Source organism: Cebus imitator, unplaced genomic scaffold, assembly GCF_001604975.1.
Source record: "Cebus imitator isolate Cc_AM_T3 unplaced genomic scaffold, Cebus_imitator-1.0 Scaffold78, whole genome shotgun sequence".
In the NCBI taxonomy this organism is placed as follows: Eukaryota; Metazoa; Chordata; class Mammalia; order Primates; family Cebidae; genus Cebus; species Cebus imitator.
Window position 1 is genome coordinate 2,231,190 of NW_016107393.1, and position 17,988 is coordinate 2,249,177.

Here is a 17,988-nt window from a genome sequence, read left to right on the forward strand (position 1 = left end):
ATGTAGATAAAATTAATGATAATCAGTCACACATTTACCATTTTGTTTTCAGTTAGGGATTTTAAAAGGAAAATACAGATTAATCATACCACATTGTAGTTAATAGTTTACTAGAAATTAGTTTTAAGATGAACTTTTCACAGCCCAAATATCTGTATTCACCTTTTCCTGAGTTATTTGAACTTGTTCTCTTTTGGTAGTAATGCCTTCTCTACTTCTTGATACTAAATCTTGTTCTTTGATTTTGGGTGTGGCAACTATAACTTTAGGTACCACTGTTTTCCTAGTTTCCTTCATTATCTGATCATACAAGAAAAAGAGTAAGAAAAGTTATTATATTCCATAAGCCTCTAATAAAAGAAACGTAAGTCAAAAAGAAAGGAAGCAAAATTTCTTCCTATTCAAGGACATTTTAATTACACTAAAATATATCATTTGAGTTTCTTTGATCATCCATACTGTTTTACTGGCAAAAATATCAAAACAATAAGTCTGGTTAAAAAAAAATCAAATGTGATTAGCAATAAAAGACTAATCAGTGCTATTTTGTATTTTTCACATTTTTTAACTACATGAGACATTCCAGTAGCACATAGTTTTTTTTTGTTTGTTTTTTGTTTTTTGTTTTTTTTTTGGAGTATGAATTGACTTCTTTAAGGACATCTACTTCAATAGGAAGATATTAAAGTGAATTATTATATTTGCAATAAGCCAAAGAAAGTCTGAAAGTTAGGAATGAATTGGCAGTGAAAACTAGTTGTGTGGGAAAAGAAATTTTCTATTTGCATTATAAGAAGAGGTGGAGGTGAAGAAGTGATGGTTAAGATCCGTGATGAAAATGTAGGTGACTTGCAAATGAAATGGTGTGAGAGCGACTTTCACATTGGCAGGAAGTCATCACCTTTTCATGACTTAGGTGCATTTGATCTTGTTGTGTGGCAGTTTCTTCTTGAGCTCCCAGGACTGTTTCTAGTTTTGTGGACTTTGCAGTGGCAACTACCACCATGGATGCAGCAGTTACCTCAGTTTCCTGTCTTATCTGGTTTTTAAAGTAAAATAAAGATTTTAGTTTCAAAAGATACAAAAGAAATGGCAAGACATCCTTGAAACATTCAGTAGAATACAGAATGCTTAGTAGGGAAAGAGAAAATGTCAGATTTCCATTTTAGGGGCCTACACTTGTACTTAAGACATAGACTTCTGCTTTTCTGAGGAATGGGCTTCTTTTCTGCCCAAATTGTCCTAGACCTGAAAATATCTCATCTTGAGACAGGTTGACATGTTAGGGAACCTGGTGGGTGGCTGCTGACAAGTGGCTAGAAAACTGTAGGCCAGCTGAACCTGCCAGTCACCAGCATTGCAATGGCAATGGGGATTTCTATGCCTTTAATTATGCCAAGTAGGGTTCTTGCCGCATTCGAAGTGTCTCACTCACAGTAAGAACAGAGAAATTCAGTCAGCAGCCTCTGGCAAGCCTTTTAAGTGTATAAGGTTCTCAATTGGACCTTTGCAGAAAAGTAGCTCTAAGATTAGCAAAGAGCTTGAGTTCAAGAAGGGTGAGCACATATGCCCTCTTCAACATGGAAGAATTCAAGATAAATGCCTCTCTCCTGACACTTAAAGGCTTGATTTCACACATGGGAAAGATGTGGATTTTGGTGACACTGAGATTGTCCTTACACAGCTTTAGGGCACAACAGCAGCAAACGCTTCTAGGTCACTGTTTATCAACCATGAATTGAAGGGTTTTTTTTTTTTTTTTTTTTGAGGAAGTATTCACTATTCACTTTCTCTGATGTCCAGCATTTCCTCACTTTCTCTTGCTATTTATTCGGGGTGTTTATGGGTGATGTGTGTGTGTGTGTGTGTGTGTGTGTGTGTGTGTATGTGTGTGTGTGTGTGTTGTCTTACAACTATGTAGAGTTTGTGCATTACAATCTAAGTGACAGAGGACTTAGGCTATACACAAAGAACCCGACTGTCCTGGTGGGTAACTGGACTGGCATGATATCTATCTTCCATTTATGTTTGTTCTAGAAAGTTCATAGATATGCCCTGAAGTATTTTGGTAGACAGTCTCTTGAAAACTGATCAAGCGAGTCAGAAATAGTGCAGTGTGAACATAATTTCCATCCTGAGTTTCAATAGTAGACATAGAGGAACAATGACAAAAACACACAACAAAAGACTTTTCTATTGAGGGGTTTTGGTTATAAACTACCTGCAGCTGGCTGGAATGTGATATTGTCAACAAACTAGAAGATATTTACAAAATCAGACTTACTGTTTCTTGAGTTACTTGTTTTTGTTTTGTAGTAATTTCTCCAGAAATTCTAGTTTCTTGTTCTTTGGCTTTAGCTGCGGAAATTACTACCTTTGGTACAAATGTTTTTTCAGTTTCTTTTCTTATCTGTAATCAATGATTAAAAAATAGTTATTTCCTGATACTCAATGAAATGCTATGGTGTTTATTAAATATAACAACATAGGAATTTGATGATGTAAAATCCCCTTTCTGGAGATGTCACTAAATAAGTAATCTCGAGTTCATAAGATCATGCTCTTTCTCTCCCTAAACCCAGAAATTAGGTAGGCTGCTTAGAGAAAAAAAAGTTGAATTCAACACTTTGTTTTGAACAGGAGAATTGTAGTCTTCTTTAAAATGACTTCCAATTTTTATAAATAGATGTATGGCAATATTATTCTGTACTAATTCTGTCATCTAAAGGTAATCTTAGAATATATATTAGAATAGAAAGCTTTAGAAGTAATTTTGTCTGATCTTTTTATTTTACATGTGAGAAATCAAGCATGTATAATTTATAATCTATATTTATACAATATTTTTGTTTTGCCAGTTTTCCTAAATACTGTGAGAAACGCTGTTTCCATCTGGGCACCTAAGATATATGTGTATGTAGGGGGCCAGTTTTCTCCATTTGCCTCTTTGCCGTTCTCAAAAATCTCATCACTGAAACACGGGATCCCTAAGCTGAAAGGGACTTGAAAGTTCATCTTCTCAAACCACCCGACAACTGGCTCACCGGCCAAGAGCTCTCCTAGCTGGCCTTTCCCAATCTGTCCCCAAATGCTGCTAATCATGGGGCTGTCCTTTTCATCTTGTTTGGTCATTTGGTTTGTTAAGGCCATGCTGTTCATTTCACTTCAAACTCATGTGCAAATGTCTTTCAAGGAGCCAGGAAGCAGTTGCTAAGATTTCTAAAGCAAAGTGAGTTCAGCATCTTTTCCACTCTTCCCCATTCCTGCTTCAGCATCTATTTCTTCCTCCTGGTTTTACCCAACTGTCCTCTCCCTATAGTCATATACTTAGTGCATTCCCAGATCAGTGTGGTGAGACTCTTGTTTCTACTCCTGGTGTAGGTTCACAGAGTTCTCGTTCATCCTCACAAGGGGAGCATTCAGGGACACTACCAGACTTTGGTATCCAGTCCCAGAAATGTACACATGTAACAAGGGGAATTCATTAGTGTGCTAACAACTGTGTGGCCCAAGAAACTACACCCTGCACGATAAAGATGATTGTCTGTGTTGACCCCACAAGAACCTCAATGAATTTCAAATCAAAACCCATTCTCACCTGCTCATGAGTTACGTGCATCTGCTCTTGCTTGGTGGTAATTACTTCTCTGGTTCTGGATTTTAATTCTTGTTCTTTGGCTTTATCGGCGGCCACTACTACCTTAGTTACAGCAGTCTTCTCCGCCTCCTTTCTTACCTGCTTTTCATAGAGGAAAGGAAGGAAACACTTTAATCATCTTATATTAAAAAAAGTTCAAGACCAGCCTGGCCAACTTGGTGAAATCCCATCTCTACTAAAAAATACAAAAATTAGCTGGGTGGTGGCACACACCTGTATTCCCAGCTACTCGTGAGGCTGAGGCATAAGAATCACTTAAACCCAGGAGGCAGAGGCTGCAGCAAGCTGAGATAATGCCACTGCATTCCAGCCTGGGCAACAGAGCAAGACTCCGTCTCAAAAAACAAACAAAAAGTTACAATAGTATATCATGATTGAGACATAAATGTCACATAAGAAAGAATAAGGAGGAAAGTTAGAATGAGTTTAAGCTATAACAGAAAATCTATTCAAATATGAGGCAGAACATTATCCTTGATTTATAACACTGTTCAGCTGTGAATCAAGTGTCATGTTTGTTTTGAGAAAAGTAAAAACAAAAGTCCTTTGGGGAAACTTAGAGAAATGGAATGCCTGCCCTGAAATGGTAGTTTCCATGTCCAGTGAGTGCAGTGATCAAGCTCAGGAATTGACTGGTCTCTGTTTCTCCGACCACCGTTTGCCTTCTTACCTTGAATATCATAGTTGACTTTTGCCTGCTCGTATAGCCCAGGTATTTCTGGCCTACTCTGCTCTTGTGATATTCACCTTGTCAACACCTTTGGTATCTCAGATCACCTTTTGCTCAGAAAGTTCTAAAAGTCTGGGCCCTGCTGGGCTCAAGGCTGTCTTCAGAATGATTTGAGCATTGCTGCACGCAGAGCTCAGTGGATGGTGGTTGAGTAAACATGGCTTGAAGGACTCGGCTCTGCGGGTGCCCAGTGGCAGCCTCACACGTACCTGTTCTTGAGCAGGTTGGACATGCACAGCAGTCGTGGTTGTCCTCTGAGCAGTCTGCTCTACAGCGCTGATCACTGGTTCTCTCACTCTGGCCATATCAACCGCAGCAACAACAGTCGCAACAGCTGCACTTTTGTCAGCATCTTGTTTCACCTAGATTAGACACGACCAAGTAGATTACTTTTTTTTAATGACCTGCCCAGTAGAAAATAAAAAAGCACACTGGAACCTGAGCTACCTAGAGCAAAATACACTCATACATGAGCATTTATTATTGCCAAGATATAGAGACTGCATCATTAAAACCTGTATTTTATGGAAACTTCACAGATTGGAGCTTGTGTCCTAATTGAAATGGTTTTACAAAGCATGACTACCAAATCTGGTCTTCAGTTGCTGCTATATTTTTATGTTCATATGCATTTTTCCTCCAATTTATACAGACTGAGTTTTATGTCAGAAATCGTCGGAGAAACCAGAATGTGAAATAAGGAAAAACAAAACCATTCTAACAGTACCTCTTTAGCGCCAGTGGTGACAGCCCCTGCTGCGTAGGTAGCACTGGCTGACACACTGGCTGCAGCACCCGCAGCGCCACTGACGGTCACTTGCTCCTGGACACCGTATCTCCCTTCCCATCTCTCTTCTGTCCTGATCTGAGTAGAGCTTGTCAGTGTTGTCTCTCTCATCTCAGCCTCAGATGAGGAGGCCACGTAGCCCTCTTGCTTCCATGGGGGTGGCACTTCGGGGCCTGTGGCCACAGCAGATGTCTGAGTCTTACGCATGAGCAATGGCGACTTAACAGACCTGATGGGGGATGTGGAGATTCTTGCTGCCGGAGACACGGACCTGAAAACCAAAAGGCGGAGGTCAAGAATGCCAAAGCAAGAAACTCCAATAGGGATAATCAGATGTGAATCATGGGATGAAAATCTCTAAGTGCTTTAAGGCAGAGTTTTAAAATGTGTGCCTCCATAACCTGTTCAGAGGGTAAATAATGTACTTGGAAGTAATTTGTTTTAAATCTCAATAAACCTATTATCTGCTGTAACCCTGTAAGAGAATCAGCTTTAATTCCAAATAAGCTACAGACTTTGTGCCCTGCATCTTCTCACATTAAAAAAAAAAAATCGCAACAGAAAAAAGGTGCTTAATACGCAGCCAAAGGAAAGACATGTCAAATCCAGCAATCTCTGTATTCCCAATTAATCTCTGTATTCCAATTCTGGGGGTGAGGGGATGTTAAATAGGTGTTATAAGAAGAAAGATTTCTGTAATCAAAATGCTTGTGCCACTCTAGACTAGACAAGTAAAGCCTTTTTTTCCCCCTGCAGGACTTCTCACAGCCTTTACCATGTTAATAGGCCTTGTGAATTTCCAGGACAGGAGGACACGTTCTTAGGAAGCTTTCTACCATGTTTCTGAGTGTAGGTTATGCAGCGCACTTTCCAAATTGCTGCTTTAACCAAAGTGTTTGTGGACAGCTACTTTTAATTTCCTCTGTATTTGTTTACACTCGCCCTCCTTGTATTACACTCTGGACTTATTTTAAATATATTTAGAGTTATTGTGGGAATTGGCTAATTTAAAAACTAATGATTCTGTGATGTTTGGTTAAATTGATAAAGTTGCTTCTTCCAGAATAGTTTTCATTGTTTGCTTTTTAGGTGTATCTGAGTGCAAGTAGCATCAGTTGAAGAATATGGGTGCTAAATCCCAGCACTGAGAGCCAAAAAAGACCGTTTCTGATCTACAGCAATAATTCTGGGGATTGGCTAACTACTGTAAGGTAAAAAGTTTTTCAAAACTAATTTAATTCTTAATAAGGCTTATTACATATTCCTCTCTAGGTGGCAGTATTGCCCTATCATTGCATTTTATTAATTCTGCATATAAGAAAATGTTCATAAATGCATTCTGTCACTACCTAGGATATTTCTAGGATATTTAGCTTACACTGATCATAAATGAAATGATTATTCTAATTAAACTTAAGGTACAGGTGATATTTTCTCTAAATTACAAAGTACCTTAACAGTACATTACAACATTAACCAGGTTCATGAAGAAATATTTAATTATTTTCTTGAAGAAATATTTAATTATTTTCTTGAAGAAGTGTTTGTGTGTGAAAATTCATTTACATTTTATAAATGAAATTGTAATCAAACTAAAGGGAAATCTAGGGAACAAGCCTCTTTTCTGAACATGACTGCCTTCAAAATATAACAAAAACTGAGTTAGAATAATGCATGGTTTCCACTAACTGAAGAAAAGCAAAGAAACATGCACTTTTAAGTTTCAACCTGTGCCTTGTTCTTGCTGTACTTAGTAAATGGGTTTAATTCAAAAAGAGTTAAAGACATGATTAGCATGACATGACTGATTAACAGCAGGTCACAGGTAAGCCTATAACTGTGAAAATCATTGTAATTTCGGTCATTATAGGAGAGTGCTTATTTCTGCACTTACAATAAAAAATAATCACCCGGTCACAGCGAGACACAATGCACCTTATTCAATGAAACGTGTTTACCTTACTCTACAACAAAAATCAAGATTAAACTATGAGACATTTGGGAAGTAGTCTAACTTTGATAAACATTATTTTCTCTGCAAATTGGCACTTTATTTGTTAATTATTTAAAAGCAAAATTTTGGACCAATTTGGATGGTTATTAATGAACTTTCAAAACTGCTAAGATGGTCAAAATTCTCCATTGGATTGGGACACTCCATGATTCTAAATGACCTTTAGGCTTGCTTGCGTTTTCAAATATAGTTGTGTTGTTATCTCCTCAAGAAATCGTATTTGGCCTGTGTTGTTGATTTCATGGTGTGAAAACTTGGATTTAGCCTGAGACTGAACACTTTTTTTATGCAACTGCTAGACATGTTTTTTAAAGCAAGTTTTTTGCTCAAGGTTTCATGTTAGTGTTTGCCAAATCTTTACATTTTTGTGCCCAAACAAGAAAAATTGGAAAATAACTAGCATTTTTTTCGTATATTTATTGGACCTTTACATTGCCTCTCATGTGAAATACTATTTTGTATCTTTTGTTTTTTATTTGTGTTGCATTTTTCCCTTCAAAAATTAATTTGTGGATAATTTTTAATGCATTTGTGTATTAGTTATTTGTCAAAAATGTTGCAAACCTTCCCCCAGATCCATTTCTTTCACTTGGCTTGTTTATGGGGTCTTATCCAGCATATGTAATTGTGTAGGCTATACACTGTTTCTAGGCTGGTGTTGTCTACCTTGCAGCCATTTTATGTTTATTGATGGTAGAGGCAATGAAGTATCTTGAGGAGAAGGAGCCTCTTAAAATTTTTTCACAAATGCTATTTGGTTTAGTAATGACCTTTTGCTTTTGCCATAAATACATTTTGATTTTTATGTAGTTGAATCTGTAACTGTCTTTTTAAAAGCTTTCACCTATAAATACTTTTGCAAATTGTATTCTCATTTTTTAATTTTTTAATTTAACTATTTAATCAAGGTGAAATTTATTTTGTAAATAGTGAGAAGCAGAAGTTTATGTTTGTTTGCTTCCAGATAGATAACTAATTGGCATTCTTTATTAAAATACCTCTCCCTCCTCTGAACTGAAAGGTCCCTTTGTTTAAAAATTGAATTTCCTATATGCTTGACTTTCTTTCTGGACTCTGTTTTGTTCCCTTGGTGTATTTTTCTATTCATTTATCAATATCATACTGTTCTTATTATAGCAACTTTACAGTATGTTTGAATATTATTTAGGTCAACTATCTCCTTATTGTTCTTTTATAAAAATTTTCTGGGCAGGGAACATCATGTGTTTTTTACTTCATTTAAATTGATCTATAAACATTTTTTGTTTGCTCAAATTTTGTACATTTTTCATTTCATCATATTAAAACGTTCATCATGATAAACTAAAATCTCAAACTTTCAAAACTGTTGTGGACAATTTACACTTCATTATATAATTTCTGAGCCCTGTTTATGATACATGATCACCTTTTAAAATACTTCCATATTAAGTAAGTATAGAAATCCATTTTATTTTCTAGATAAAATAACACAAGCATATGCAAAACATTTAGAAGGTTTTACTTACTGTCTGAGTATAAGGACATTTGCATAATTATTTTCTATTTACAAGGCACTTTCAACTAATTATCTCATTGAAGCCCCAAAATGCAGCTTGAGATCATTCTTATTGTGATTCTCTTTAATTTACAGATGACACAACTGCGACCTTGAACAAACGACTTAACTTCTTTAGCTCCAGTTACCTATCGATAAAATTGAGGATAATAATTCTTACAGGTTGTGAACATTTAATGAGATAATGTATGTAGAGTTCCAGTCAAACGTCTGAGAGAGGAAGTGATCCATATATAGTAACAATTATTTTATTATTATACTTATTGCCCTAAGTCAAACTGTTAAGTGATCAGGGTGTTTTGTCTTTAGGGCTTTCAACTGTAACTTCTGTGCTCTTCTCCTTACACTGTGCCATTTTTTGGTCCTAAAGTAGATATTTATTACATGAAATATAAATAAGAATTCATAAATTTTTAAGGGTCTTCAATTTACCTGTGGACAGTGAGGATTTATGAAATTCATATTCAGTAACTTCTTGCTTTACCTCCTTTGACACCTACTACCTTTTTGATTGCATGACACTTATATGGGAGGGGGACAGGGAAGCTCTGGGAAGAAAAGGGCATGGTCCCTGGTGAGGCCTGTGCCCATGGACCTAGGCGAAGACAGGCACTCCTGCCTTCCTGCCCAAATGCTGCATTTCCCAAGATCACCCTGACCTGCCACGCTCCCGTCCTATGCCTATAAAAACCCCTGAGACCCTAGAGGCAGATAGACAGCGGCCAGATGTCGAGAGGAACACGAAGCGAAGCCCCACAACCTGCCGGTTTGTATGCCCCCCTGGAGGTCTGAGCAGCAGGGCACTGAAGAAGCGAGCCACTCCCCGCTTCGCATGCCCTGCGAGGGGGACAAGGGAACCTTTCTTGTTTCAAAACCTATTTCCAAAATGTGCAATAATCTGTTGTCCCTATGGAAGCTTTACCTGACCGGAGATGGGGTCGGTGCTCGCACGTGTCTGACCGGGGAAGGGGAGTGTCTTATGGGCGATGGGGACTGCTGCCGAGCCAGCTGTGCTTTGGCAGCAATGGACGGTGGCGTTGGGGATCTGGACTTTGGCTTCAGAGGAATCCTGGGAGGTGTTTTATGTGGCAGCTCTTGCCCAGCGGCACCATCTATGACCATCTCAACTGTTGCAATTGATCTGGCATCAAAGTGGGCTTCAATCTTCTGTAAAAGATTAGAACAAAGCCCACGTTAAGGAGGAACAGCTGGGGGCACAACAGGCTGAAAGGCTTGAAAACCGACCGTATAGAAAAATACCTTTTCAATTCGGGTTTCTCTTGATTTTGAAATCTGAGCAGTCGAAACAATTGTCTTTGTCTTTTTAGCAGGCACTACTTCTTCACCTGGGGGAAAGGAAGGATGAATATTTAGGAGGCGCACAATGACCTATCTTTAAAGAGATTCTGTTAATTCCGACTACAAATTCAAAAAGATTTTCTGGGTATCCCAATAGAGAAAATTGCAGAAATTTTGGATTTTGCATGAATATAAATTAGGTTTAAAATAGAAAACGTTCATTATTAGATAAAAATTTACTTAGAACAATTTTTTTAAATTCCTATATTTGCCAATAATTTGGAAATGTAGATCACTTAATTGAAACCATTTCCAGTTTATAATGAGATTCATAAGCACAGATTGCTTCCATTCTGAGCTCCTGCCTAGAATCTCAGGGATTTTCCATGGGTGTCGAAAAGCCAGCTTTTATAACAGCTGACAGCTGTCTTCCCAGGGTTGTGAGAGGAGGCAGGTGGACGCTTGGCCCTACTTCGTCACAAACCAGCTCTCTCCCCTCCTCTCTGTTCCTCAACCTCCAGCGCATACCTTGAACCAGTAATTCAGCAGTTGAAGTAGCTCTTCCAACACTATTGGTGGCATTTACGGAATAGGTCCCTGAGTCTTCAGGGTATGCTTCCACAATCAGTAAGCTGTAGAGTTCGCCTTCTTGTGAAATTTGGAAATCAAGGGAGCTCTGGATTTCGGCTCCATCCCGGTAGAACTTCACCACAGGTGTAGGGATTCCAGTCACTCTCACTTGGAGTCTCACTTGGCTTCCTTGTCTCACGGTCATGCTCTGCAGTCGTTGAACAAAGTTGGGTGGCGCTGTCTCGGCTGTGGGGGCAAGAGAACCAAATCAGGACTGAGAGCCTGGGCGCTCCCCACAAGGTATTTTTAAACAATCACAGCTCTGATTCTAAAACCAGGCAATGACTTGCCAATCTAAACATCCTTGACTGTCCTTGAACCCAGCTCACCCAGTGATGACAGCAAGAATGGAGCCAGGAGATTAGAGAAGGCTTTCTTGCCACCGTATTTTATTTTATTTGCTTTGTTTTGCTTAGCAGTTTAGGCCATCAACTTTTGTTTATTTGTTTTAAAGAAAAGCTCTAGATTTTGTTACAACATTTCTAGATAATCTTTCTGGCAATTCCCTCTCAACATATTAATAGTGCTCTATTGATATGTTAAAGTCATGGTGCATATTCCAGTAAGCTGCATTAAAATGAATTCCAGTGGTTGATATGGGTGCACCTGTTATGAGTCATTACATTTTTCATTTAATTAAAAATATTCCAAACCTTTGCCAACTTGATAGGTGCTCAAATAACCCAAATATTTACTTGCATTTAAAATGTTAATCCCAATAGTAACATTACTTCATGTTTTATGTTATAGAAAGGAATTTTTTTTGGTTATGTTGAAAGAAATTTTTTATAAGTGTGAAGAGTGAATGGAATTAGCTTTGACATGATTTTGGGTAATAAACAGCAGGTGCTGCCAACCCTGTGCATTTTCCATTTGTGAACTTTCTGGGTGCATGCTGAAGTACTACCTGATGTTACTTGATGTGCTTTCTGTTTAGGTCAATTATAGCTGTATAATTGAACATCACTGATGGTATAGTTTATTGGATAAGCATATGTAACATTATGTAGCATATGTAAGATATATTATGTAATGTGTAAAGGCATGCAATATTCTGTATACTAATGTCTCACTAGGTAGTAAAGGATAGAGAAAAACAACAGAGGCCACTGATAACTTTTCTGGGGAAACAGTGTCATGCATTTGAATAAAAAACAAGCATTTGCTTTCTTCTGGGTATGTTTACATGCCTCTTAAATGGGTGGTCTGTAGACCACCAGCATCAGAATTAACTGGATGCTTGTTAAAGTACAAATTCCTGGAGATTCACACTTTCCTGCAGAATATTTCTTATTCCTTAATAGACTTATAAATAAGGCTCCAAGCTTTTCTACTTGCTGAGAAACATGATTTTTAATATTTCCTCAACATAGTTTTGAGTATTTAATATGTGTATAGAGAAACTGATTCTCAGCCACTTTTATGATGTATTCTAGAGGAAAATTAAATTCCACAAGGCAAACAATTGGTTATAAATAATTCATTCTTCAGCAGACAATTCTCTAGTTTAAGAGCTGTGTCTACCTACGCTCATAGCTTTTTCTGGACCCCTTTCCTAATTTGCCGGAGATGACTCCTGGGGGAGCAGAGGATTGGCATGTCCCTACCAGCCTACCTTTCACGAGAAGCTCAGCAGTACTAGTCGCTTGTCCAGATCCATTGGTGGCTCTCAGGGAATATCGTCCACTGTTGGCTTTAGTCACGGCGGGGATCATCAGTTTAGCGCGGCCATCGCTAAAGGAGATCTGCACGCCGGGCAGAGTGGAAGTGGAAATCACCTGGCCATCCCTAAACCAGCTCACCTCAGGAACTGGAAAACCTGAAGAGCAAGAACAATTCATCTTTAGGTTTCAGTGGGCACTGCAAAGTCCTCTGCTTTGTCCCATCATGTTCACTGCCTTGTCCTAATCTGTAAAAGCTTTCCAGCATGGAATGCCACTTAATGATAGTGAAAACCCAACAGTTGCATGATCAGTGTGTAAACTTGCAGACCATTAGGAAGGCAGGAATGGAGGAAACCGAGGCCAAAAGAGACTTAATGATTTTTCCAAGATCCCTCGGTTAGCAGCAACACAGAGGGGACTAGAATTTCCATCTCCTGCCCGCCTGTCCAGGGCTCTATCTGATGCAATTTAATGGGTGTCATTAAAATAATAGAGTGGCTGTTGTCCTCTTGGAGAACAAGTAAAGAACAAAAGCAGCAAACTGATCTCCGAGTTCTACCTGACAAGCCCAGGAGGCACGCCTTCCTCCCTCCTCTGTGGTTACAGGGATGCTGTCTTTCTGGACTCTCCTGCTTTCACAAGTGCAATCAGTAAAAACACTGTAACATGGACAAGCAATTTCTCATAATAAGAGCCTGATCCTAGTCTTTCAGAACAACATGGATCACTGAAATCGCACGTGGAAATCCAAGTTCTCTTTACCTGCATAAATTGTAGAGCCAAGAACTGCATGTCCATCGTTTGATGTTTTAAGTACATTAAAACTCTGTACATTGAGAATGTATGAGGTAAGTTCCAAGCATGGTGTATTTTGCACTTGGCATAAAGGTTGATGCTCTATCTACTTAAGCTGGGAGGTAAAGGTAATCTAGAGAAAGTCTATTTTGTTGTTCATATGTTAGCCAATCTCCCACTATGGCCAATTATTTTTTGGACCAATTTATGGGTATTGGATATTTTCAGCAATGTCTTTCTAAGAATTTATTTGTATATAGTTTGAAGGAACAAGAAGATATGAAGTAGCCAGATTCCACTACTTCTCAAGGAGGCAAATTCCTACTGAAGTCATATGTGTTCTGCTCAGTTCAAAAGTTACTGAGTGTTACCGGATAAATAAGTAAATTATTTGGAAGCCAATAAGACTTTATCGTGCATGAAAAGAGAATTTCATTGGTCTCTTTATGTACAATAGAAAATAAATAATGATTATATGATACTTGTGCAATGTAAAATAAAGTATTATCTAGTTATGAATAAGAATGGTACATACAATAGAAAAAAAAAAGAGAAAAAAATCTTATTTTATTTCTTTATTATAAGCCAAAAAATTCTGAAAAAGAAGTGGGCAATGCAACACGGAAGTGAACTAAATTAATAATCAAACTTTTTTTTATTAATCCATATCATCTTACATGGCTAGTTCCAATACTACAGAAAGAGAAAATAATGATTAAATAATTTTGAAATTATTTATAAATATAGTTCATAGACTACTCCCCATTTTTTCATAAGATGATACCACACATTTTTTTGAACCATCCATAAACTGGCTTATGAGGAAGAAAAAGAAGGCAAAAAAGAGATGAACTTCCTTTTAAATAAAATTCTAGGGTTTGTGTTTGCTTCCTTTTAAATAGAGAGACCCAAGAAGCATATTATTTCCTGTCATTTCGAAATGATTGGAAAGTCTTTTAATTCATTAGAATCACTCATTAAAAATTGAAAATAAAATAATAACGAGGAGTTGGTTTATTACTGAACGGCTCTGCTTCTGAGGAAAATTAGATGCATTGTTACTTTGCATATGAGCAAACTAAAGTTCAGGTGTCCAGAGTCGGCAGCCCAGGCTACCTACCCAGTGGCTCTGTGGCTGGCTTCTATTGAGTTCTTGGCTTCCAGTCTGGCTCTGCAGCTGAACCCAAACATGGAATGACTAAATTTGGTCCTACTTAGCTGCTGGATTTTAACAGCAATTTTAATCCAATACTAATTATTTTTGCTTTGTGGAATAATAAATATGAATAAAACATTTTCAAGCCATTACACTGTCAGATTTTGTCAGTGCTCCGTGAATAGTATCCTCTTAAAATGACCTTTCCATAGTGTTGGATTAATTTTCCAAAGTGAAACCAGGGCTTAAACTTGGCATCAAGTCCTGCAGCAACATTAACTTACCGGAGAGGATGCAAAGGGGAAAAAAAAAAACAAAAGGGTGAATGTGTGAACTTACCACTGATGTGCGCCTCAAAGGTTGCGGTACTACCCTCCAGTACCACAACACTTTGTAACGGCTGCGTAAACGTCGGTGCTTGAGTTGCCATCTTTCTAGGCACTCTGAAAAAGAAGAGAAAATGAATTAGGGTGTCCCAGCTAAGAGTCACTCTGGAGCTGCTTTGCAGATAGCAGAGACACACATTTCTTTAAATGGATTGCTCCATAGGTCATCTGTGGGCCTAGAGTGATGCAGAGGTCTTCTCTTTTGTGGCTTGAAAAGTTTTAGACAATTCTTCAATGGTTTACTTAAAACCCAACCCAAAGTAGCAAGTGTAAGGAGAAATAGAAAAAAAAAAAATTAGCCAAACAGAGCAAGGAATCAACCCTAGCCGTCAAAGAGGGAATATACAGTTTTACCTATGGTGGAAAATCAGGTTGAGTTGAAGAAAAAGAAAACCACAGCAATGGGGGATTAGTGAAGTGTAATTAGAGACAAGACATGTGACAAATGTAAAATGAACCTCTGGGCCAGGCTCGGTGGCTCATGCCTGTAATCCCAGCACTTTGGTAAGCCGCGGCGGGCAGATCACTTGAGGTCAGGAGTTCGAGACCAGTTTGGCCAACATGGTGAAACCCCTGTCTCTACTAAAAATACAAAAATTAGCCAGGCGTGATGGCACGTGCCTGTAGTCACAGCTACTTGGTAGTCTGAGGCACAAGAATCGCTTAAACCCGGGAGGTAGAGGTTGCAGTGAGCCAGGATGGTGCCACTGCACTCCGGCCTGAATGACAGACCAAGACTCTGTCTCAAAAAATAAATAAAATGAAATGAAATAAACCTCTGGATCAGCTTAATGTGTGAGATACAATTATTTTAAAAATTTTCCTTCTCCCCAGGATTTTTCATTCACTCTATATTTATAAAGTTGACATTGAGTCAGACATTATCTGATTACTTAAAATAGTCACCAGAAGTAAAAATTTGAAATTTGTAATATCTTTCCTGACTGGAAAAGCTTTGGCAAGCCTTATCAAATATGCAAACTTTTTGTAGACAGCATACGATGCTTTCTATTTCTTAGCATTTCTTCATACTATAATTGTGCAGTGAGTGTTGCTACTGTTGAAGTAAATATTCGAGAAATTTAAATTTTAGTGAACAGGCCAAAGTTTATTATAGACCTGAAAGAAAAAGGCTGGCTTGAGTTCTTAATATGGAACAATTTACACACTTTGAATAATGGAAGGCTGGTGTAAAATGTAGATGAAGTGAAAAGGCCTATGCTTTCATAAAGTAAAATACTCAACATCAAAGAAACGAATATAAAATTTGCAGTTAAGCCATTTTGTTAAGTGCAAGAAAGTACTTTGCTTATCAGTTTCAGAAAGATTATGTGAAGAATCTTCAGATGCATAAATACCTAATTATTCAACATGACTATTCTGTTCTGAAATAAAAAGAAAATTTCTGAATTGTCAATCACTTTATTACTATTTTTTATAAAATTCTTTGTTTACTAAAACTTCATAGAGCAATAATCTTCTTAGTGATAATTCTGTTCCTTATCATAACTTTTTACTTCATTAAAAAAATAATAAAACCAGCATTCTCTGAGACAATAAAATTTGTATTTGGAAAATTCAGATAATAAAAGCTTTCATAATTTTTTTGTCAGGAACTCCTTTTTGTAGCATATTTTCTTTGGGATGAACAACTTTCTGTGCCTGACTTTTTCTGTTTACAAGCTAGTGCATCTTCTAAAAATAGCTGTCTTCTTAGCTATGGAATACATAATTTTATATCTATGTATTTACAGGCATTGACAATTAGTAATTGAATTCTAGGAAGATGAGAAATCAAATCAAAGTGTATTTAGAAGTACAAAGCCTTTAACCGTTATTTTTTCCCTTCTTAGTGTCAACATTTATCTCAAATTTTATAATTGGAATGTGTGCTGAATTAAAATGCATGCAGAGATTCTGAATATTTTAGAAAACAATTATATCACTTTATTCCAAATCTCTAACTATGTCGCCATTAACCATCATAAACTGGTCTTACATTCCTGTTGTCTAGGTGGATTTTGTTGCTTTGGCACTTGCTCTTCACAGGCCTTTGTCTAACTGGGGCTAAAGGTATGCATCTAAAATGTCATGCTCTTAAAATAAACTCTCCTAAACTCTCCAAGGTTGACTGACAGCAGGCAAGTGTTCTGCCACTGTCCTGCAACTGATACCTCAGCAGTTGATTCCCTTAAAAAGTCATCAGGGTGTAGCTGACACCACACACATTTTATCAGAGCTATTCTTGGTGTGCTTCACTTTATCATTGAGTAATATAACCTTGAACATTTCCAACAGATAAAAAGAGTCTAGAAAAGAAGCAAACGTTTCTCTCAACATTTCAGACCTCAACATTTAGAATGTTAAGTGAATTTAAACAATTTTGAATCATGGAATCATTTAGTTGACATGCTAAAGCTTTCAATTTTTTAAGGAAAAAATACCCCGACATTTTAAAACAGAATTTAACAAGAAGATTTGAATAATGGGTCAGCACTAGCAACAAGTAGTTACACAAACACTTGTACAGAGGCATTTAGCACACACAAATAATCCAGAGCCAGAGATCAATACGCAAGTGACTCTACTATCAGAATCAGAAAAGTTGCTACTCACCTGATTTCTCAAGAGTGCCTAAAAAGGGTGGGACTAAGCCCAAGGTTGCTTCTGAAACGACGTCCTATGTAGAGTTGGTTTTTCCGACCATCTCCGACATGAATCGGTGAGCCTCTAATCCTAAAAACAAAACTACACAGTCCAGACTGTGTAGTTTTGCTTTTCTATGCAATCCCTACACCCGAGGCGAGGCTGGGAATGCACGACTGCTCAAGAGCCAAGGTCTGGCCTGCCCTTTTATTCAGCAGATCTGCTGACAGCCCCACATCCTTAGGCAGGGCCCTGGGTGATTGGCTGTCTTAGGAAAGCATGATGGGAGAGGACCTATTTGGTAGTGTCACATACCACCTGTTCTTCTGATTGACAGTGCTAAATTTAGCACCTCAAAGGAGACTTTACCGAGGAAATAGAACTGCATTTAAAGAGTAACTGTGTTGAGGCTCAGAGAAGAGCACTGGTTGCTGATGTTAAAATCTGAAAATGCGGGTCTGAAGAGGCGTAACAGTAGATAGCACTTGTGGGCACTCATGCAAAAAAGCCCAAAACCTGAGGACTCTGCCCTGAGTCAGGCCCCAGTCCTGTTCCCTTGCCCCATAAAACAAACCAAATGGACCTGTCAATCATGACAGCAGATGAGGGAATTTTCATGTTCTCTGAAGAATCAGTTGCTGTAAACCTTAGTGTTGAAGACAGCC

The 17,988-nt window shown here is 37.9% G+C and overlaps 1 protein-coding gene across 1 annotated transcript in view; it reads right to left on the reverse strand.

The window, feature by feature from the left end:
- The window catches only part of TTN (titin), a 271,326-nt gene extending 253,819 nt beyond the window's left edge, over positions 1 to 17,507 (reverse strand). Inside the window, 12 exon segments of the mRNA XM_037740043.1 lie at positions 163 to 300; positions 902 to 1,039; positions 2,285 to 2,410; positions 3,599 to 3,736; positions 4,598 to 4,750; positions 5,116 to 5,446; positions 9,670 to 9,914; positions 10,008 to 10,093; positions 10,575 to 10,862; positions 12,292 to 12,495; positions 14,631 to 14,734; positions 17,294 to 17,507. Coding sequence (XP_037595971.1) covers positions 163 to 300; positions 902 to 1,039; positions 2,285 to 2,410; positions 3,599 to 3,736; positions 4,598 to 4,750; positions 5,116 to 5,446; positions 9,670 to 9,914; positions 10,008 to 10,093; positions 10,575 to 10,862; positions 12,292 to 12,495; positions 14,631 to 14,721 — 1,938 coding nt within the window. The 5' untranslated portion in view covers positions 14,722 to 14,734; positions 17,294 to 17,507.
- Between the last annotated feature and the right edge of the window lie 481 nt (positions 17,508 to 17,988).